Source organism: Alternaria viburni (assembly GCF_023758015.1).
Source record: "Alternaria viburni strain BMP 2772 chromosome Unknown scaffold_30, whole genome shotgun sequence".
NCBI classification, from domain to species: domain Eukaryota; kingdom Fungi; phylum Ascomycota; class Dothideomycetes; order Pleosporales; family Pleosporaceae; genus Alternaria; species Alternaria viburni.
This window is the reverse complement of record NW_026055799.1, coordinates 242,864-265,099: the sequence shown is the minus strand read 5'-3', so window position 1 is coordinate 265,099 and position 22,236 is coordinate 242,864. Positions and strand designations below refer to the sequence as shown.

The window sequence follows — 22,236 nt, the reverse complement described above, 5'->3', positions numbered from 1 at the left end:
AGGGCAACGTAAGCAAGGGATTCAGAGTATCAAATGTTTTCGATCACAATTGTACGTACCACGGAGAATTCGTCGACCTCGCCTTGGACGGTCTAGAAGCCTTTGCGGTCGCCAGAGTACTCCTCGTCCTGGTCCGCGTCGGCCTTGTGGTCGTAACGCTGACGCTTGTGGGTTTCGGTCATGCCCTTGCCAGAGCCCGTAAAGCCGACTGTGAGGCGTTAGCGATGAGACACGGAAAGATTGCTAGGTTTACTCACCTCGACTGCCAGCCTCGGTGCTGGTACGGAACATGGACTCCTTCTTGACAACGCCCTTCTTTTTACCTTTGTTCTGGAAGTCGGCCCAGTTTGACTGCCTCTTCTTGAGGATGCCCTTGTTGGCGATGCGACTAGCCTTCCTCTCTTCTCCGTCCTGGCCAGCTCCGGCGCTCTTGGCAGCCTGCGCACTCGGGTTCATGCTAGCAGCTCCGGAGATGACGTGGGCACTCGAGACAACGGGCGCAGACGGAGTTGCGGCGAACGCGGGCTCGGCGTCGCGCTTGCGCTTGTTCGGCAGAGGGCGTACGGCGGAGCCATCGACGGTCAAGGTGTCGTCGTACTCGATGAAACGAACAAGGTACTTGGGGGCTGAGGCGGCGCCGAGTTTACTCTGGATCTTGGCCTTGTACCAGGACCTGTCAGTCCACTGCGCCTCGCAGATGTCGCCAATGTTCAATACGACGGCCTTCTCGGGCTCTTGCTTCTCCATGGTCTTGCGCAGGACTGGGTGCTTCTCAATATCGAACTTGGGACCGGCAGGTTCAGCGGCGTCCTCAGGAAGCTGGGCCTCGAGAGCGGCGAGTTCGGATCGCAGGACCTCAAGTTTGGCGTCGTGCTCGGCGATATGCTGCTGCATTTCCGCACGCAAACCAGTCGTCTCCTCAGTCTCTCCGACCGTGGCAATCAAAGCTTCCATCTCCGGAAGCTATACAACGTCAGTCTGGACCATGCGATAGCTCCGTGGTGCGCAGCCTACCTGACTTGCCCATCCTGCACGTTGCGCCTCTTCTGTGGCGATTGCCTGCCTCTTGGCGTTGACGGCGTTCTTGATCTGCTTGGTGTTGTCCGCCATGTTGCAATCGCTGGTAGACGTGTAGTTGCGATGTTGTGGTGGGTTGGATTGTTCACAGTCGCGTACAAGTGAGGAAGTCGCGACCAGCAGTGACGCCCGGCAGGCAGCCGCGGGTCTTGGCACCGCCCCACACAGCCTAGACCCTTTCTTCTCCGCGCTTCAGCCCTATAAGTGAGACAAGCGTGCGTGAATGTCGAATGGCACTGGGGCCGTCACCACCGTCACCCAAACTCACTGCTCACGTCACCTAACGTCTGCAGCTGCAGCCATCAACTCTGCATTTAACAGTCCCTGCCGCATCTTCATGCTTGGCACCATTCTACGCTGCTTCACCGACGTTTATGAGAGATAGTATCCATGATCAACTATGGCCGAGTCGCATGGACCAGGCAAGTACGCAGCGAGATGATTAGTATTCTTCTTTCCAGAAAAGCGCCGTCTTCGGAAGTAGACAGCGAGAGACGCACTGGCAACTCTTATTCAGCATGACGCATGACGCCAATGAGTGTAGTGGCAGCGAAACCGCCAATTCTGTTATAACCAGCCAGTCTCCTTCCAGTAGACAGCACTCGAGAATCTGGCGAGACTCACATCTGCTGCAGGACCAGGCACCGGACGCGGTGATCAGCGTCCGGTGTGGTGGTCTTCGATGGCGTTCTCCCCTACCCCACCAAGCTTTGTGCTTATCAATCAGACCAGGAAGCGCATGCTGAGCCTGCCGTCTGCTGCGCCCTTCTCTGACGCCGTGCCTCTGCGAGAACAGTCACACTCTCGGCCCTAACCTATCACTGACGCTGATCATCCGTTCACCTGTTGTCGGCCGCTTTTTGACAGGCTTAACGGCGTTGCTCCGAAAAGTCGCCCGAACCAACCAGCTAGGGTACCCAGGTGCCGCATTGGATCTGGCTTCCAGGCTGTGAGGCTGCGAATTGACTTCTTGCACCATTGCTCCTTCACCATCTGACCACCTTTCGCTCAAACTGTCCATCTCTTGACAAAAGACATCGCATACCCCTCTGCGGCCGTCGTCAAGTGCGCTACACTCACAGAGCGCTCTGCCTTCTGCACAAGCCCTCCCATACCCGCGAAACCTTCGTCGGCTTACTGGCCCGCCTCCGCCCGCTGAACGAGCTACCCAAATCAACCCCCAACATCTTGCGTCATTCATACCACCTCTCAGAAGCCCAACGCGCCCGCACCTCCACATTGTGCGGTGTCCGGGTGGCGAAAACGGTTATCGCACGTGGTTGACCGATAGCCAGCCCCTCCGAACTTCCGCTACGCTGCGTAGCTGCGGCAAGCAACCCGCAAGCTCTCCTCGGAGCTATACACAACACCAACCACCCTCTACCTCGCGATTGTAGTTGCAATGGCCGGAACTACCAACGATTTTCAGAATGGCGCGCCCTTCTACCTGGATGCGACGCAGCAGGATCTCCTCCTCGCGGCCCTGGCCTCGAACAACCAGAACCCTAACGACATCTTTTCCGCTGGCCTCGACGGCGGCTCCAACAACAAGCAGTCTATGAACAACTCCCAATTCCAGTATCCTCTCGATAGCCTCGATCCCGCATACTTCACGTCGCCTCAACAACAAACACCCGCGAACGGCTTCAATGGCGGAAGTATGGAAGAGAGTCCCTTTGTCGACTACCTGGATGGCGACAATGGCTTCGATTTCGACAACGCAGACGGCGACATGATTGGCTCACTACCTGGGGACACTCCCGGCGATTCGAGCGAAAAGCGGAAGAGTCCGGACGACGGTGACGATGACGATGACGAGGGCGGCGGTAAGCGCAGGGAAGGCGAAGATAAGCAAGCAAAGAAGCCAGGTCGCAAGCCATTGACTTCGGAGCCCACGACTGTAGGTTTCATGGAGCATGCTCACGTTAGCCCAACTGACAGCAGGCATAGAAGCGGAAAGCCCAGAATCGCGCGGCCCAACGAGCGTTCCGAGAACGCAAAGAAAAGCATCTGAAAGACCTGGAGACCAAAGTACAGGAACTTGAGAAGGCTTCCGATGCCACGAACCACGAGAACGGTCTCTTGCGAGCACAAGTGCAACGGCTGCAAACGGAACTTCGCGAATACCGGAAGCGACTATCGCTTAACAGCACCGGAGTGTCTCGAACTCCCGCTCTTGCTGGAGGCTTCAGCTCTATGCTGAACAACAATAGCAACAACAACAACTTCTCCTTCGAGTTCCCACGTTTCGGCGGACTTCCTGGCGCCCAGCTACTGGACAACGGTCCCTTAGCAAAGAACAAGAACACATCGGTTTCGTCGAATGCATCTGGTCGCCAAAACAGCACTGGACGCGCCCTTAGCCCTACCAGCAGGGCCAACGGCTCGCTCACAGATTCCCCTGGCGCCATAGGCCCAGGTAGTGCGCAGCGCTCCGGCAGTCTCAACGGCTTTTTCGGATTCGACAACAACAACAAGACGAACAACGAACCCTCCCGCAGTAATACGGAGAACTCCACTCGTTCGCAATCGCGTGTTTTCCAGTTCAACAGTGGCTCGTCAAGCCATTCAGACTCACCGTCCAACTCATCCACATCGCCTACCAACCAAGACTCCTCCTGCGGGACATCACCAGAGCCAAGTCATACCTCGCCCAATCAGCAGTTGGACACGATCAAGGACGGTTATGTGTGTCATGGAAACTCCGAAGGTGAGGTCCTCTTCTGCGAAAAGCTCAACATGGCCTGCGGCAACCCTCGTAATCCCATGCCTCGTGCGATGTCCCAATCTGACGACAAACCTTCTCCTGCAGTCTTAGCCGCCAAATCCCCCACACCTGCCGTCAATGGCATCGATTACTTCGCGAACCAAAACGGCGGCCAATTCGACCCGACCCTCTTTGGAGAGTACCGCGATACTCAGAATGCGATTGTGGGTGACGGCGACTTTACTGGTGGCTTCTTCAATGATGCTTTCCTCAACACTGGCTACGGTAGCCCCTTCCACTTCGGCGACACACCTGCTGTGCAGAAGACGAACCCTCTTGAAGAAATTGAGCGCATACAAGATGGTGAGGATGAGGTTGTTCCCGGCGAGGATGTCAACTCGCTGCTCAACTGCCACAAGATATGGTCAGTACAACCCTGTAATTACACGAGAACTGGTACGCTAACACCGCACAGGGACAAGCTCTCAAGTCGCCCAGACTTCAAGGATGGCACGATCGACATTGACAATCTCTGCTCAGAGCTCCGCGCTAAAGCCCGTTGTTCTGAGAGCGGCGTGGTCGTGGATCACAAGGACGTTGAGGCAGCCCTCAAGCGTCTGCCCAAGGACAAACTTCTCGGATAAATATGGCGCTCACCTGCATGGGATGACGGCTAAGGCGTACATGTTTGGCTTCTTTTGGGTCTATTTATTTTCTCATGTTGGCACGGCCAGTCACTCGTTGAGCATGCACTTAAGCAACCTTGCAACGATATCATGATACTTGGAAGGGTGGGCATATCGGCGTTCGAAATGGCGAAACGACGAAAATGGTTAACGGCGGTGGAATACACTGTTCGTGTGCAAGTCGTAGGGTCGATCATTGGATGGTGCTACGGTCACAACCCCAGCTTCCTTTATAGCCTTGTATTCAATGAAGTACATTTTTTTCATATTCCTATCGGTTGGCTATTCCAGTGTATACTAAGCATCAACGCATCCCTCGTAAGTCAGATGCCACAACCACGCCGTACACATGCATAAGTCCTATGGATCTTGTAGGCTGCCACCTTGGCATGACATCGACCGCTCTTCAAATAGACCTTTGTTGGTGTCGCGCAGACATCGACCCTTCATCCTCACCGCCACCACAACCGCACCAATGATTACATGTATCATCGGGCCTCTATACCCCGAAGAGGTTGCTGACATGGGCTTAACTCAGGAGCTCGAAGAGCTCATCAAGAACAACGACGCCGATGGCCTGGAAGCCAAGTTCACCAAGCAAGGACGCCCTCGAAAAGGGACAAGAGCTATTACACAGAAAGATAAGAATCATTGTCTTGATGTGGCGATGCCACAGGCGGATTTCGACGTCCTCGAAGTATTGTTCAGACATGAGGCGAAGTTGACGCGTCATTCATTTGATGCTGCGTTGGAGAGGGGAAACCAGGACACGAGCTTACTGGATCTGATGCTCAAGTGGGGATGGTATGTAGGTGGAAAGGGACTTTGGTATGGAGAAAGCGTGGCTGGGTATGCATATTTCCTCTTGCATGAGCGAATATCACGATTAACATACAACCAAGGGCTTCGATCTATGAAGAGAACACTCTTCGCTGGGTGCTAGAACACGGCGCAGAGCTGAATGTCGTCTCGAATCCCCGGTTGGTAGGCTCATGCGCAGACTTCGCTACACCGTTACAGAAGGCGGCTTCGTGTGGCTCGGTGAAGGCCATGGACATTTTGCTTGAGTTTGGCGCCAGACCGGATGCGTCGGTCATCTTTCATGCTATCCGCTCGCAGGTTACCGAATCGGTGAAGTTTTTGCTTGCAAAGGGTGTACCTGCGGATGTTGTGTCGCAGAGATGGGGTACGCCGCTGAAGTGCGCTGTTCGGTGCCGTAATGCAGAGGCGGTGGAGGTTTTGCTCGAATATGGTGCAGATCCCGAGGTGGTTTGCTTTGGGTCGACGGCTGCGGATGATGCTAGGAAGCGTGGGTGTGTGGAGTTGGCGGAGATGTTGGAAGCGAGGATGAAGAGGAGAAGTCGGAGGATCAGGGGGATTAGGCCAGTTTGAATCACAAGATGTAAGGATTTCAGTCATTATGTAGTGATTCGCACAATGGGACTAGGTAGTAAATTATATGTAGCGTTGGTAACGATAGTGACGGGCAGAGTCCAAGACCCCCAAAGAGGCAGGAGTACAGTGTGGGTAGAAAGAAAAACAATCGACGTTGCTAGATGGCGACGCTGAGATTCTCGTGAAAAGACCGTGTTGAACATTCATATTCGCAAAAAACGAAGATCGTTAAAACGAAAACAATGGGGCGTTTACAAATAGCCATGCAAGGATTGGGGGTTAGTTGGCGGCGAAAGCGGTGGAGTCGCTTGATGTTGCACAGTAAGACAGAGCGCATCAGGACTTCTCGATGGTGCCCGCGGTCCATCCATCTTCATGCAACTCTTTCGTCTCGCTCCACAGCATTACTCGATGCTCTGTAAAGGGTGTGCCATCAGCACTCGGTCCGATGCGGAGATGCTTTGAGTCGTATTTGAACAGCAGTCTCCCGCGTGGGGTTTCGTCGAGTATATCGTTGTCGTCCGTAGGTTCGTATGAATGCTCTTCCCAGCGGGTTGGTTCCCTAAGCTTGGGAAGATAGATACATGCTTCCTCTTTCATCTTATCCCAGTATTCTCTATAGTCACCGCTTTCATCAGCGTTGGTTTCGGGATGGATGAGGTAAGCTTTGACATGGTTGTCCTTGAACTTATCGGCGTTCAACCTCAAAGAGTCCTGCTGCTTATTTCTCCCGCGTCCTTTGCCGTTCCGCATACCCTTGATAACAGTCTCGGTGAAGATTTTGTCTTGGTCTCCCTTGTACTTATCCCAGAAGTGGTGGTCGTGGTCTGTGTCAAAGGAGATGTTTTCCCAGAAATGACCCATCCAAACACCTCTGCGACTGACAATGACTAGCATAGTACAGCCCATAAGATGTGAGGTGCCCTGACTCATTTGATTCTCCTGGAAGAACTTGAATTGGTCGAATATCGACGTGTTGGTGTCGAACTCATTCTCGTCACCGTTACCGTCTCGTTGACCCCAAACGACTGCCTCGGCTTCTCCAGTCTCCGCTACAATGTAATCATCAATGTTGTCGAAAGTGGGAAGATTCATGCGCCTTTGAATGGTAGAATTGTCAAAAGAGCCCTTCAGGCCCCTTTCGACGATGCCAGGTCCTCGGTGAGGCGCACTACATTTCGCACGACCAGCACGGCGGTGAAGGTGGCTGCCGAGCGAAGAAAGCTGTCTGACATCGTGTTCGATCAGTTCAGTTCTCTCTTGGTTGGGACTATCAACCTCTGTCGCGTATCCTAGCTTCTGGTTAGTCGAATGTCATGCCACTGAGACAGCAAGTAGGGGCCTAACTTACGCAAGATGACATTAGCGGTCGAGCAGTAGATGGCCAGTAGCACTGCGAAAAGGATGCCTCTCCTCATTTTGAGATCTGTGGTTCGTGCACTTCGGTGTTTTTCAGGTCTTCAGGGAGCGCGGGCGATGGCTCATGTACACGGGTTGGAATGGTACAACAGGTCACAACGAACTCACGCGAGTAGTTCTCTACCCTTCTCGTCATCTACTGGCGGATATGCTTTGATAAATACTGAATCCGCGAGACTGGAGCAACAGAAATTCTGCGGTAGGTAAGCAATGCCGACTAGGGCCGTAGCCGGGAAGGTGCCACTCATGCCTCAATGAGGCGAGCTACAGAATAGAGGCATGGCACATGAAACATGAAACAGGTGTGTGTCTACTATCGACTGTGCCGGGGGCTATCTCTTTCGCACACCAAACGCGCGAAAGATAGAGAAGATGTTGGTGGTGCCAATCCCAACGAAGGTCGCACGGTTCCCCCCAACAATTAGGGGCCACGTGAGGCGGGGGCTATCGAGGTGGTTGGTATCTTGGCATGACGTCAATCAGCCCCGGGAATCAATTCGATCGTGTTACCACCCAAACATGCACATATCTGTGCCGCACGTTTCATGTATGTAATGCTTGCCCTCCTCGATATCATGGCGCGTAGCCTTGACACCCTCGACTTTCTTCTACCAGCGACATGAACTTCCCGCCCCCGGAGATACAGGATGCTATCGGATCGGACGACATTGACAGGCTACTGGCGTGGCTTCATAGCCACCCCGAGCCGAGCTACAAAGAGTTACAAGGATGCCTAACAGTAGCGATGCGAAATGGATCACTGCGCATGCTCAAAAGTTTGCTGGACCATGGCGCTACGTTATCGATTCTATCGTTCAACGCAGCTTTCGCTAGAGATGAGCCTGCCGTATTCCAAGAACTCATCAATTATGGTTGGGATGTCAACAGCACAGAGTTTGAAACACCAGCTATCCAGTGAGCACTACCATCATTCTATCCAGTCTGTTTCTCACGTTTTGGTAGCCGAGCTCAGCGTTCCGAAAACCTACTACGCTGGTTCCTCGATCACGGCGCAGACCCAAACATCAAGTCTGTAAGACGAGGGTCATGTCTGCAGCCTTGTACCGCCCTCGCCTCAGCGGCACGTCGGGAAGACGCAACACCACTGCAGATTCTGCTGTCTCACGGGGCCACGATGGATCCGTTGGCACTTTTTAGCGCCATTGGAGTTCGGGGCCAAAGGAACGGCATCGCTACTATGGCTGTCTTGATCGATCATGGCGCCGACGTCAACTACGTGTCAAAGAAGTGGGCTACGCCGCTCGACCACGCCGTTCGACATAACGCCAAGGAGAAACTGCTGTATCTGCTGAAACATGGCGCAGATCCTACCATTCGGTGCAAGGTAGGTCGAACGACGCCAATCGAGTACGCGCAGGAACGCGGTCGCGAGGAGTTGTACGAAATTCTGAAAGCAGCCGAACTTGGTCAACCTTAGTGGCACATGTGGCAGATCAGTCGACTATGCCACAGTTCTCTTCCAAGCAATGTGCTCATCTCGCTTCCAGGGACAGGTGATATTCAACGGATTGGACGTTCTTTACCTTCGAGGGGTGATTTGCAGGAGAATGTGACCTCTCTTATTCCGTCAGTGGTACACAGAAGCTGTTACCTTCCTCATACATATCCTGCTATGTCATCTTGTCACATGTGTCTTGTGTCTTCGCCGAATCACATAAGGACATCAGCCCCTAAATGTATGCTTGAGGTGGCGAGGCAAGCTGGCGTGCATGAGCGGCAATCATGTTGGAGAAGTCAGACATCACAACACACTCGGCTTATCGGTTACATCATCGTCCTCTTAACACCCTCGATCACTTTGATTGTCTCGGCCCCCCAACTTCGCGCCTGTGCCTCTTGATGCCAGCATACGGCATTAGGTGCAACACCAGACGCAGGAGGGGGCACAGATAGACTGGGTAGACGGATAGACGGAGGGCCGAAATGCAGACTGACCCTCGACTTCCTTGATGCACACGTTGTAAGTTTGGATTGAGATGCATGACTGTTCAGTATTTGGGGGTGTATATGAACCGCCATGCTGGCAGTATCTGACAAGACAGACACCAACGGATTACCAGTAGTACTTCGCTTTATATTTGACCTCATCACATATTCATCTCTCATCTCGTATCATGGTTCGTCCCATCGTTTTGATCAGTTTTGGAGCACTTTCGTCAGTCTCAATGGCTGAGATCTTCACGCTCAGTTTGGGTGACACCAAACAATACTCAGCGACTCTGGTACGAAGCGATATCGACTGACGGACATGAGAGCCGTTCCGCTGACAAAATTAGACTGCCACGCCAACTCTTACTGGATCACGCATTGTCTTTACCGACTCGCCCAGCCCCAACGACGGGGTCGATGTCATACTTTCAGATGAACTGCGCGGGAAAGTCGAAAGCGCTCTGGACAGCGCCTGCGTCGACCTTGATGATGTATGCTTTGAGAGTATCAAAGACATTCTCGTCAGCCCGAATACCGAATTGGAAACACGTCAAGTAGAAGAGCTGCTGTATGGAGTAGGAGCAGCGGTTGCAGTCTTCTTTGCTTATATCATACCGGTGACCTCCAACTCATCGAAAGGTGTACCCGTAGCTCTCCACGCCCCTGCTCATCAACTGGGACCAGCAGCTTCCGCAGCGCAAGCATCCACGGTTGCTATAGCCACTGCATCTGACGCGCCAATCATTACAATCACGCGGAAACCCGATGCAACTGTAACCACAGCGTAAGCATGTAATTCCTCTCTTCACTTCATTGAACTAAACGTACGCAGCACCGATGCACCCCATCAGACAATGTTCACCAATTCGGCAAACAATGGTTCCCCTGGCGACATTGAAATCTACATCCCGGAGGCTCTTGGAAAGCGAATGACAGAATTGATCGACAGAAGTCAGCAATGTACTATTGATGACAAATTCTCATCATCACGAAGAGCTCGTAGTCTGGACTTCAGTGAGCAGCTCACCGGAGTGATTTGCTCCACTAAGCAAGTACTCCTCAATGCCTCGCCAGGTGCCGCCTTCGAAGCTCTTGACTCATTGGGGGCGGTGACAACCGAGATTCCTACCTGGATACAGCCAGCTGTGCAAGAAGCAATGGAGTTTGTAATGAACATGGCGAAAGAGATGTCCGACCAGATTATGTTGTACGCGCACGAAGCGACGCTTATAGCACTCTTTGTCTTCATGGTGAACTATCAACGGTCAGTTACTGGAAGCCCAATATCCCCGTCCATCCGCATCCCCGGTAGTGAGCTCAAGGAGATGGTGAAAGTTTCACTGACGCCCTCGATCACGTCGTTAACCCCGACGTCGTCGATGACCTCTACTGTCAGTAGCTCGAGCTCATCCAGCACACAGGAATGCTCGGCATTTTGTAGCATGATTGGTCAGATCAAGAGATGCACAACACAATGTCCGAAGATGACCGATTTGCCGACTGCCACACCAACTGACTACGCTGTGAGAACGATGACAGTGGAGCCATGGATCGTTCCGTACCAGCCACAGATTCCCATCAAAGATGTATTCAGCTTCTGTATGCCCAACGAGGACACTAAGTTCCCAGTCTCGGAGTTCAACGTCACTTACGCCGACTTCTGTGAGAAGGCCGATGGCTCAACCGAAGACGTTACTTGGATGGTCAATGCGAAAGGAGAACAATCGCAGCTGAACCGTCGACGCTTCTGGAGACGAGACGCCTCGGACGATTTTAGCGACTACAAGTTCGCCTTGTGGTGGAGACCCAAGACTGGAGACAACGCCACAGACTGCCAATTCTCGTGTGAAGAAGCCTTCCAAGGACTGACGGAGAGGGATTCGTGTTCAGTAGGTGGTGGCAAGAAGTTCTTGGCGGGAAGCGGAGGTATCGACATCGGCTGTGGCACATACTCCTTCACCGCGCATCATCAGATCGACTCCACGGTCAAGTGCTTGAAGCGCTCGCTCGACGCACCAAAGAACGACAAGACCGAATCCGGGGGAGTAAGCGTCGAGTCAGCAATCCAGACCTGGTGTGGCGACAACGATGGTCACCAATTCAGTTCCAACTCCGTGTCCGACAACGTATACTGGCGCTGGGGCATCACCCAACTCGACGTACCCGATCGGCGCTCATTCTGGCTCCGCGCGAAGCCAAACGGCAACAACCAACAAGCTTCCTTCGTGAAAGACGAATGCGTCGCCGCACTCACCAACGGCCTGAGCACATGCGACCCCGACTCCGACAACACCCACGGCTTCACCGCTACCGTCGGCACGATAGACTACAGCCTCGACCTCAGCGGCGTCACGCAGCTTGACAACCCTCCCTGGAACGAGCACCCAGCTTTCCCCGCGCCAGAATTCTTGACCGCCAAGGACAGCAACAACCCCTATACAACTCAATGTTGGGATCCGAAAACAACCTTTACCAACCGTAAAATCGCCCCAGACGACATCGAAAAAGCGATCAGCGCATGGTGTAAAGACGGCACTACGATCGACGGATTCGGCAATAATGCCGACGGCTTCATGTATCCTCCAGAAGGCGAGACGCCTTTCTACCCGAACGACCATACGCCCATGCATATGCGTATGAATGTAGCGACGGTGGAGACAGGCGAGAAGGAACCATATGGGGATATGAAGTGGTGCGAGTAAGTCTTTTTCTCCATCTTGATGTGTGTTTCAGCGATGCTAATTGTTGTGGCAGAGGTTACGACTGGAAATTGCATGAAGATGATTGTCGGTATGCGGTTCGCAAATTGATTAAAGAGTGTAATACTATCAAGAACAAGTTTAATGCTGGGAGATACACGTATCGGTGCGTCACTTATTCGGTGACTGATACTAATGATCCGAGGTGAGGGTCGAAATCCAGTGGCTCTCACCACTTTTTGGGTTATGATGCAGGGGGCTTTGGGTTGGGAGTTGGCGGGTCTCAGAGTGTTGTACTCGCAAGCAACGAGCTTGAATTGGCCTATTCGGATTCTGTAAAACTACTGTAGCTCTGCAATCTCATGTGTTCTTTATACATATCATCGTTTCGCATCATCTTGATGCCTTGCCCTCATTCACGCCCCGCTCATTCAAAAGGTCTCATAAGCTCATTCCCCGCCACAGACTCGGCAAAGTTCTCCAATGCCGTAGTGTGGCACCAAGGCTTCAATCTAATCTCCTTCAGAATGGTGCTCGAGAAACATCCCGACCAGCCCATCCGAGGCAGTTGCGCCGTCACCGATTCGATGACCTCCCGGCCAACAAGATGTGGTTGTAGTCCCATGTTGTCTGAGTAATGTCAGTCAGTTGAATACACAAACAACGACAATGGGAGTGTGACTTACCGAACTCAGTAGCAATCTGGATCATCTGCACCATCGCACTGACCGTGCCCGTCTCACCAGGGTCCTGGTGGCGGATGATGGCCTCGGCAACGCTCTCTGCTTGGATTTTGTGAGCGCCGAACTCCTGCAACTTTGTCAAAGCGAGAAGGCCGCCTTGGAACTCGAAGGACATGTGCGTGTTGGACATGTTTTCGTCGGTCGTGCCGATGTCGTGGAATAGGCAGGTCAGTGCCCAGGTTTCGAAGAAGGCCTTAGAATGGTATTCTGGGAAGTAGTGTTGGATTATGTAGATACCTGTCGTGTAGTGTTAGTAGACCCGATGAGTTTATAGTTGTTTCCATTATTGTGGCGATGGCGAGCATTGGTGTCGAAGAATACGTACCGTAGCAGAATACCCTCATGCTGTGATTGAAAGTCTCCTTCGAAAGGTGTTGCTGTGCATACTCACGCGCCTTGTCCGTCACATCGGTCACGGGCCAGGCGTCCATGGGGTCTGAGTAGAAATCATTGTTCATCTCTTTAACATCCTCAGCAGACGGGACGTTGGAGCGATTCCTTGGGACGGCAATCCAGCCAAAGTTCTCGGGTGTCCATTTTCCATGAGACATGTTGGATGCTTCGAATAGAATTGTACTCTTGAGGAGAGTTACAAGTGAGAAGAGGGTGTTGGTGATTAAGTTTGAAGTTGTGATGGCGCGACTTTAAGTACACCTGCTGTATGTAGATGCGCCTTTCGTCCTAGATAGGTTAGACTTGACAAGAGCTCATTCGGGCGAAGTCTACCAGGTAAGCGCAACGCATTAGCAAATGACCTTCAGCTCTACATGCTGACGTCGTTTAACAAATTTTCGTCATTCTGGAATTTGTTTTGCCATTAGCAATGATTGCATCATGTACGTCATATTCATCTCCGACGACGGTGACGATCGATGATTAGAAGATAACGTGCGCCTGACTGTGTGAGAAGAGAATGTGCTCGGTGTTAAGTCAGAAATGGTAGATTTGGGTCCATCGTCCAGCTCATAGACGTGACAAAAGAATAGCAAGCCATCGTTGGATAATTTTGAAGATGAAATGAAGCATGACAATGATGGGTTGCTGGATCACTTTATCGATAAGGGATGACTAAGAAATGATGATGGCCGAGGCCGCAGATCCAAAGTTTTGGTGACAGCAACGTGCACCGCGTCTCACAGGCACAAACAAGCTTCAATTGTCGTTATGAAGCCACAATCTACAGCCAGAGCACTGCGCTCGATACGGCGAGGATTACCACAAACCGCATTATGTCGAACAGCAACCAAGCAATCCCCATTCCGAATACCTCCACCAAGCTCGCGATGCATATCGACCACCGCCCCCAGACACCATAACCCAACACCCAACTCCACCTCCACGGTCGACCCAACAGAAGTATCGCACTTCAACGCGCTCGCATCATCATGGTGGGACCCCCACGGTCCCTCCCGCCTGCTCCACCTCATGAACCCGCTTCGCCACGACTTCATAACTTCATGCCGCTCTTCGACGTCCCCACCAAACCCGTCTGAGAAACTACGATATCTAGACATTGGCTGCGGCGGCGGCATCTTCGCCGAATCAGCTGCGCGCCTACCCACCACCACCTCTGTTACAGCAATCGATCCCACACCACAAGTCCTCACTATCGCTGAAGCGCATAAGCGACGCGATCCTACACTTACCTCGCCGGGGAAACTTTCGTACTTGAATACGTCTATCGAAGATCTACCGCGTCCGAAAACAGACACAGAAGCCTTCGACATCGTCACGCTGTTCGAAGTAATCGAGCACGTAAACGCGCCAGGTCCGTTCCTCGAACACGTCCTCCCGCATGTGAAGCCTGGTGGCTGGTTGATAATGAGCACCATCGCGCGGACGTGGACGAGCTGGGTAGTTACGAATGTGGTTGCAGAGGATGTTTTGGGCATTGTGCCCAAGGGGACGCATGAGTGGAGTAAATACGTCAACGAAGAGGAGTTGAGGAGTTGGTTTGCGAAACAACCGGGTTGGGGGAATGTCAAGTGTATGGGTGTTGTGTATGTGCCTGGGTTGGGGTGGAAGGAGGTGGCGGGGAGTCAGCAGTGGGGGAATTACTTCTTTGGTGTTAGGAGAGAAGGTTGAGGAGGGGGTGATGAGGGGTGTGGTGATATGATGTGATGTGTAAGTGATATGGTCAGATGGGAGCATATGATACCCAAGTAATGTACAATATATACAACATCATAGCCGCCTGGCTTTTACGTACACTATGCTTCCTCGAAGTCTTCATACACGGCGCTGTAGCAACGTTATGCGAAGCGCCCCGCTACGTTTGTGTTCGGCGCAATGGTGCGCATGCACAAGGCTTTCCCTATAGCATCGGGGTGTGTTCCAACGCTTTCTCGTATCATTTCCCTCTCAGTCTTGAACCCAAGATATCGCAATCGCCCTTGCCCCTTCTCAGCCGTCTTCATGACTTCGTCGCAGGTCTCTCCTCGAATGGTGTCGGTATATTCCTGCCTGAGGCTACCGCTTCACTCCCTGTCTCCACGAGATCATGTCCACCAGCCAGCTTCCACGCCCTCAAGTAGTCTTCGCCGGTGAATCGCTTTTCGTAGTTCTCCGCCTTGCCGACGTCGAGTCCTCGCACCTTTTCTAGACTGGAGTCTACGAAGGGTGTCAACTAAGCAGATGTTAGTACGAGATCTCTACAATGTCTTCCCAGCTGTCGCAAGCCAAACAAATCATTGTACGCACCTCGATGTTATGTGTGCCGTGAATTGGGTACATATATGTCCGTATCTTGCTCCAGTCGGGTGTGAAGTTTCCGTATCGGTTGATTGTGCCCATGGATCCCACGCGGTTTCCCTTGTAGTATTCCTTGCCGGCCTGTTTGGGTGAAAGCGGCAGGCGCCGCAGCATCTTCTGGAGAGAAGCCGTGGGTTGCATGGCGGCGGTTTAGCGGGACCCTGCCGTTGGAGCGAGCGATGCGACGACGTCGATGATGGCCGACATCAATCTTCGAGGCGTTTGCGGAGTTTGGAGCGGAGGTGGGCGTGGCCCGTGCGTCAAAAAAGTGCAAACCCAGAAGTTCTGTGTGTCGCTCCGCCGCCTTGCCTCTCAACCACAACGCCAAAATGCCGCCCCGAGTAGCACGCAGCTCGATTCAAAGCGGTGGCGCTTCAAGCAAAGGCAATGCGAAATCGCGAAACCCTAAGAAAGCGCAGAAGCGCGCTCTCGACGCCTTCTCCATCGCCCAGTACGAGAATCCCGACGATGCGAAAGTGCGCAAGAACCGCCTAGGCGAATTCGACCCCGCCTTCAACCGCAAGCGCGCGCGCGATGACGACGAAGAGGATGATGAGGACGAGGACGAGGAAGATGGACCCAAACGGCGCAAGAAGAAGTCTGGTGACGAGAGCTACGACGAAGGAAGCGACTCCGAGGGCAACACCTGGCAGATGGGTCACGTTGAAGACGACGACGATGACGAGAGCATCGATTCGGACGAGGCGTTCGGTGAGAGCGACGAAGAACGCTTCGAAGGCTACACGTTCAGAGGCAGTTCCAAGAACCACAAGGGAAAGGCAAAGAAGTCGAAACGAGAACAAGACATGATGGACGAGGATGGCGACATCGATCTCGACGAGGGCGACAGTGCAGACGGAGAAGAGGAAGACGAGGACGATCTTGGCGAAGATGCTATCGATCTGGCTACCGCCTTGGATCAATACGAGGAGGATGAGGCCGAGGAGCGAAGGGAAAAAGAGAAGAAGAAGAAGGCCTCCGCATTCGACGACAGCGACTCGGAACCAAGCGAAGGCGAAGACCCCGCAGCAGATGGCGCATCTGACCTCTCGTCCGACGAAGAAGATGAGGATGACCGCCAGGCGCAATTGCAGAACTTGATCTCTTCGTTGGCTTCGCGGGAAGATGACAAACCCAAGGGCAGGAGAGTGGACGTCCATGAGTCGGCTGCACCGGACGAGTTTGGTGTTTCCCGCAAAGTCGATCTCCTCAGCTTCAAGCCCAAGGTCGCAGACGCGGAGAAGAAGAAGGCGCTCAAGCTGCTGCAAGACGACAAATCATCGAAACGAAACGACATTGCTAGGAAACTAGATGCACCTCTACCGAAGCGACAGCAAGACAAGCTCGATCGCGCAGCAGCCAACGCCAAAGCGAACGAGACTCTCGAGCGGTGGACCGACACTATCAAGCAAAACCGCCGCGCCGAACATTTGATGTTCCCTCTCCAGAACCCTACCGGGGGTGACATGGGAGAGAAGACACTTCTTCCAACAACGACCGCCGCACCTACGAATGATCTCGAAAGTACGATTCAGTCCATCCTCCAGCAGAGCGGGCTATCCAACGGCAAGGAAGACGAGGAGAAGATACAAAAGTGGGAAGAGCTCCAGACGAACAAACTACCAGTCGAGGAGGTCCTCAGGCGACGCGCTGAACTGCGAATGCAACGAGAGCTATTATTCCGTGAAGAGGTTCGCGCCAAGCGCATCAAGAAGATCAAGAGCAAGTCTTATCGGCGAGTGCACCGCAGGGAGCGCGAGAAGCTGCTGGAGAAGGAACGTGAGCAGCTCAAGGCCGATGGTGTTGATCTGTCCGAGGAAGAGCGTGAATACAATGATCGCCGGAGAGCCGAGGAACGCATGGGGGCTAAGCATCGCGAGAGCAAGTGGGCTAAGGGCATCAAGGCTACTGGAAGAGCGAACTGGGATCAAGATGCGCTCGATGGTGTGACTGAGATGGCCAGACGGAACGAGGAGCTTCGTCGTCGCGTTGAGGGCAAGACCGTGCGCGATGACGATGAAGAAGCATCTGATGTGCCAAGCGAGGAGGAAGAGAGCGACGATGACGACGACCAATCGGACAACGACGCACTACAACAATCTCTCGGCAAGCTCAAGTCGAACCCCTTCTCGACTAAGGAGTCTAAGCTCGGTCAGATGGCCTTTATGCAGAAGTCCGAGGCTGCGAAACGCGCACAGAACGACGAAGCTGTTGAAGCCCTTAGACGCGAGCTTGCGGGCGAAGACAGCGACAATGCCGAAATCGATGAGAATGCTACCAAGGCAGGACGGAGAAGATACGGTCCCAACGCGGACGTGTCAGCTCCGGCTATACAGATCAATCGCAGCGAGTTCGAGGAGCACGAAGGTTCCGACGCAGAGAACGAAGCTAACCCGGACGCGGAAGGCAAAGAGTCTGTCGCGGACACAGCATCATCTAGGAAGCCCACCAAAAACAACGGCTTGAGCGGTCTTTCGAATGGTGCCCGCAAAGAGCGCAGGGCTGCCGCACCTGTAGAGAATGGCAGCGGAGAGTCCAACCCTTTCTTGACTAAGGCGAAGAAGGAGAAGAAAGCCACAACAGAGCCTGAGCTATTCCCAGCCACAAGTAGCACGACCACCGCTACGCAAGCTAAGGCCGGCGCTTCTAAGCCTACGCCCAAAGCCAAACCTCAAAAGAAGTCGAAGCAAGCGGCCAAACCTCAAGAGACCAAGGTCGACGACTTCTTGAAGCAACGCGTCACCACGGCCGATGACGATGGTTGGGCGACTGTCATTGGTGGCCAAGAAGACGAGGACATGGACGAGCAAGGCATCGAAGACGAAGGTATCGATCTTGACGTTGTCATGCGCAACCAAGCTCTCACAGCGAAGGGCTTCGCCGGTGATGACGTCGAAGCCGACTTCGACGCCGAAAAGAAAGCTACCATCGCAGATGAAGAAGCAACAGAAGAAGTTTCTATCCTCCCTGGCTGGGGCTCCTGGACCGGCGACGGCATGTCCAAGGCCGAGAAGAAGCGTAACCTTGGCGCCAAAACAGTCACTAAGAAGCCCGGTATCGATGCCGATAGGCGGAAGGACCGGAAAATGGACAAGGTCATCATCAATGAGAAGAGACAGAAGCCTAATGTCAAGTACATGGCTAGCCAGCTACCGTTCCCTTTCGAGAACAGGGAACAGTATGAGAGGAGTTTGCGCGTGCCGAAGGGCAAGGAGTGGGTCACGAAGAAGACGCATCAAGACGCTACGAGACCGAGGGTTATTGTTAAGCAGGGTGTTATTGCGCCACTGCGGAAACCGCTGGTATGAGCGGACGGTACTAGGCAAAGATTCGCTTGCCTTGCAATGGAAGCGGATCAATTTTTCAATCTTACTTGTCTGTCATGTGCTGACAGTCACCGCTGGAAGCCACGTGGAAAAGCTCCTTCTTCCACTGACATCGTGACTTCCCCATCCTTCAACCTTTCCCTATAGAGTCACTTGTCACGATCCACCGCTGCACGTCATTTTCCCCTTTTCTTTCTTCTTTTTACTCATTGATACATCGTACATTCCTTCGCAATGCCGCCGTGGTGCGACCGTTTGACCGCGCAAATGCGCAAACCTCGTGGTATTGAGCAAACTGGCCAGGCGTCACTTCCCAGTCCTCACTGCGCCCATCGCGACAGTAACACCAGACAATGGGTCATTCGCAGCCTGCAGACCGCATCCTGCAACCTAAACCGATATCACCGCTACCCACCTACTTGTCTACTAACTGTATTGATACGCGATCACTTTCACGCCTACGAGCATACACGGAGAAGACTGACACGCAGTTCACATCGAGCACTCGGCTCAGGTAGCTCCCTTTCCAGACCCCTAAGATAGCGTCGATGGGTCCATCGCAATCGCGCGTCGGCGACCCCCGACCGGTTTCGAAGTCTTCGAAATCTAGCAAAAAGGATAGTTGGTTCGGAACATTGCGCGACACACGCAGAGGCATCAAGACCTCACTAGGCTACAACGGCTCGACCGTTCCCGACGAGATACCTCCCGATAACATCTTCACGCCTATACAGCAAGACAGCATTCTTCCGCAGATACCGATTGGCCGTCATCACCCAGTTCCTAGAACGGGGGTGGAGGATGACGACAAGACGACTCTGCACACGAACAAGTTCTACGCCAACGCATTCCTAGGTCAGCAGAACCAGCCTATTTGGACACATCCCTACTCGATATGGTGGGGCAAGTCGGCATCGGATGTGGGAACGGTGCAAACATGGGGCATGTGCGTGAGCCATATTGAGGAGAAGGATTTGGTCTTCGAACCGGGACACCCTGCGAAGGGTTACATCAACCCGCTACACAAACAGCACCTTGTCCTCAGCGCCGTCGAACTCGATGCTCGCACTACCCTTACCACAGACACTCATCTCCCTTTCTCCGTCAACATCAACCTCAACGCGCATTCAACGCCTAAAGAACCTAAAATTATCTTCCCTGTTGTTCAAGGCATGAGCTTCGTCACAGCTGGCTATCGAGATGCAACGCCTATGATACAGACTGGCGGTCGTGGCTTCGTAGACGTGGTGGGACCGATCATCATGGGCCGCACAGTCAAGTATCGTCTGAAAGACAAGGACGGAGCGTGTTGGGCCATGTACATCAACCCAGTAGCGAGCCTCGACTACGACGCCACAAAGTTCGCCAGAATCAATGCCAACACGCTTGTCGGTCCGCCAGCCTTCAAAGGCACGATCCAAGTAGCAAAGAACCCACTCGGCGCAGAAGGAGAAGCCATGTACGACAGAGCCTGCGGAGCCTTCGTATGCGAAGCCAGACTCACCGCCGTAGTACCGGATGGCAAAGGCATCTACACATTCCGCTACACAAAGATCGGCCACTCACCCTTACTCATGTTCGCCCTACCGCACCACATCCAATCCCTCGACCCCGAGATGCGAAACCAAATAACCAACCTACGCCTGCGCACCACCACCAAAGGCATAGCAACAGCCATCTGGGCCGAAAAGCTCACCTTCATCGAACCCGCCATCCCCCTAACCATGCACTTCGGCCCCTGGAACCCCACCATGAGCGCAAACGCCAAAGTGCGTTATCCCCCCGAAGTCCTCGCCTTCATCGCCGCCGTCGCAGAACGCGACCTCCGCCGCGCAATGACCGACCGCATACCACAAGACTCCATGTATTTTGCCGGCAAAGCGCTCTCGAAATTCGCAACCATCGTCTGGGTCATCAAAGATGTGTTGAACCACGAAGCCATCGCCAACGCTGGCCTAGACAAGCTAAAACAAGAATTCGCACGCTATGTTGAAAACCAACAGCGTAATCCGCTTTACTACGACGACAGCTGGAAAGGCGTCGTCTCCGCCGCTGGCTTCACGGACCCGAATGCTGATTTCGGGAATACGTACTACAACGACCATCATTTCCACTACGCGTATTTTGTCTACACAGCTGCTGTGATTGGGTATTTGGATCCCGAGTGGTTGAGCCAAGGGGATAACAGGGCGTGGACGAATATGCTGGTGAAGGACTATGCGGAGAGTGATTATAACGGCCGGGACTACCCTTTTCAACGCGCGTTTGACTGGTGGCATGGACATAGTTGGGCGAAGGGGCTGTTTGAGAGTGCGGATGGGAAGGATATGGAGAGTACGGGGGAAGATGCGTTTTCTTGCTATGCGGTTAAGATGTGGGGGAGGGTTAGTGGGGATGCGAATATGGAGAAGAGGGGTATGCATCTCCTCCTATCATCTTACCATCTGCCAGATTGACTACGGGTTGGGTTGGGTTGGGTTGGCATAAGTGGACTGACAATGGGTAACAGGAAACCTCCAACTCGCCATCCAAGCCCGCTGCTTCAATTCCTACATGTACATCCGCTCCAACAACACAAACCACCCAAACCGCTACACGCAGAACAAAGTCGCAGGCATCCTGTTTGAGAATAAAATCGATCACGCGAGTACGTATGCCCGTCATAGTACCTTTTGCTGTTGTTGTAAGGCCCATTACCACACCCACACACACATACACATACACATCAAAAACCCCCCTGCGCCTCCCCGTCTAACCCACTGTGGACTAACACACTCAAACAGCGTACTTCGGTCTCGAAACCTCCCTCATCCACGGCATCCACATCGTCCCCATTTCGCCGTGCACCAGTCTGATCCGGCCCCGGGGGTTTGTAAGAGAGGAATGGGATACGTTTTTCACGGAAGGGCGGGCGAATGTAGAGGGAGGGTGGCGCGGGATTTTGTATGCGAATCTTGCTTTGATTGATCCGAGAGCGAGTTACTCGTTCTTTAGGGATGGCATCGATGGGTTTTGGGATGAGAGGTGGATTGATGGTGGGGCGAGTAGGACGTGGTATCTGGTTTGGGCGGCGGCTTGGGGGGAGTTTGCTAAGGCGGGTCGGTGAGGGGGTGGTAAGATGAGGTTGGTGCTCCAGTAAGAGGGTTGGAGTGTTGTTTGAATAGCTTGTCCTGAGAACGTGAGTATCCACGACAATAAGAACATGTGAATATTTTTTGACAGTTCATTTGATCCTACATATACAAATCCCCTCATCCTTCCATCCACCGACATGAGGTCCCTGCCAAGCTCAGACCACATTCGATCGTCAAGCCACACTCCACTTTTCGGCAGCCGATCGTTCCGATGCACTGCCACAAGTAGATAAAACGCCAAGAACAGCTGCACCGCCCCACAGATACTCGTACAAGGAGACTAAGAGAACCAAGGAAATGCAGTAGCAAATAGGAAAACAAAGAGGCCCTTCCGTTCTGTAGTCTTGTG

The 22,236-nt window shown here is 53.2% G+C and overlaps 9 protein-coding genes across 9 annotated transcripts; 5 read left to right on the top strand and 4 right to left on the bottom strand.

Moving 5' to 3' along the window:
- Positions 1 to 92: 92 nt before the first annotated feature.
- Positions 93 to 1,110, bottom strand: J4E79_010391 (uncharacterized protein; the record flags this gene model as incomplete). The annotated part of the gene is made up of 3 exons (XM_049359230.1): positions 93 to 208; positions 258 to 963; positions 1,015 to 1,110. The coding sequence occupies 3 exons, from the start codon at positions 1,108 to 1,110 to the stop codon at positions 93 to 95; spliced, it is 918 nt and encodes a 305-aa protein (XP_049206315.1).
- Positions 1,111 to 2,479: 1,369 nt separating this feature from the next.
- J4E79_010390 (uncharacterized protein) lies at positions 2,480 to 4,428 on the top strand (the record flags this gene model as incomplete). The annotated part of the gene is made up of 3 exons (XM_049359229.1): positions 2,480 to 2,977; positions 3,028 to 4,208; positions 4,260 to 4,428. The coding sequence occupies 3 exons, from the start codon at positions 2,480 to 2,482 to the stop codon at positions 4,426 to 4,428; spliced, it is 1,848 nt and encodes a 615-aa protein (XP_049206314.1).
- A 517-nt stretch (positions 4,429 to 4,945) lies between these two features.
- J4E79_010389 (uncharacterized protein) lies at positions 4,946 to 5,852 on the top strand (the record flags this gene model as incomplete). Its single annotated transcript, XM_049359228.1, has 3 exons — positions 4,946 to 5,274; positions 5,373 to 5,736; positions 5,775 to 5,852. 3 exons carry the CDS (start codon positions 4,946 to 4,948, stop codon positions 5,850 to 5,852), a joined length of 771 nt encoding a protein of 256 aa, XP_049206313.1.
- Positions 5,853 to 6,201: 349 nt separating this feature from the next.
- J4E79_010388 (uncharacterized protein) lies at positions 6,202 to 7,283 on the bottom strand (the record flags this gene model as incomplete). The annotated part of the gene is made up of 2 exons (XM_049359227.1): positions 6,202 to 7,157; positions 7,217 to 7,283. The coding sequence occupies 2 exons, from the start codon at positions 7,281 to 7,283 to the stop codon at positions 6,202 to 6,204; spliced, it is 1,023 nt and encodes a 340-aa protein (XP_049206312.1).
- Positions 7,284 to 8,482: 1,199 nt separating this feature from the next.
- Positions 8,483 to 11,936, top strand: J4E79_010387 (uncharacterized protein; the record flags this gene model as incomplete). The annotated part of the gene is made up of 3 exons (XM_049359226.1): positions 8,483 to 8,629; positions 9,582 to 10,018; positions 10,067 to 11,936. The coding sequence occupies 3 exons, from the start codon at positions 8,483 to 8,485 to the stop codon at positions 11,934 to 11,936; spliced, it is 2,454 nt and encodes an 817-aa protein (XP_049206311.1).
- Positions 11,937 to 12,360: 424 nt separating this feature from the next.
- J4E79_010386 (uncharacterized protein) lies at positions 12,361 to 13,227 on the bottom strand (the record flags this gene model as incomplete). The annotated part of the gene is made up of 3 exons (XM_049359225.1): positions 12,361 to 12,563; positions 12,620 to 12,913; positions 13,002 to 13,227. The coding sequence occupies 3 exons, from the start codon at positions 13,225 to 13,227 to the stop codon at positions 12,361 to 12,363; spliced, it is 723 nt and encodes a 240-aa protein (XP_049206310.1).
- An 874-nt stretch (positions 13,228 to 14,101) lies between these two features.
- Positions 14,102 to 14,761, top strand: J4E79_010385 (uncharacterized protein; the record flags this gene model as incomplete). Its single annotated transcript, XM_049359224.1, has 1 exon — positions 14,102 to 14,761. One exon carries the CDS (start codon positions 14,102 to 14,104, stop codon positions 14,759 to 14,761), a length of 660 nt encoding a protein of 219 aa, XP_049206309.1.
- Positions 14,762 to 15,089: 328 nt separating this feature from the next.
- On the bottom strand, positions 15,090 to 15,568 carry J4E79_010384 (uncharacterized protein; the record flags this gene model as incomplete). Its single annotated transcript, XM_049359223.1, has 2 exons — positions 15,090 to 15,302; positions 15,377 to 15,568. The coding sequence occupies 2 exons, from the start codon at positions 15,566 to 15,568 to the stop codon at positions 15,090 to 15,092; spliced, it is 405 nt and encodes a 134-aa protein (XP_049206308.1).
- Positions 15,569 to 15,756: 188 nt separating this feature from the next.
- J4E79_010383 (uncharacterized protein) lies at positions 15,757 to 22,171 on the top strand (the record flags this gene model as incomplete). The annotated part of the gene is made up of 5 exons (XM_049359222.1): positions 15,757 to 18,729; positions 19,284 to 21,168; positions 21,263 to 21,400; positions 21,537 to 21,625; positions 22,151 to 22,171. The coding sequence occupies 5 exons, from the start codon at positions 15,757 to 15,759 to the stop codon at positions 22,169 to 22,171; spliced, it is 5,106 nt and encodes a 1,701-aa protein (XP_049206307.1).
- Between the last annotated feature and the right edge of the window lie 65 nt (positions 22,172 to 22,236).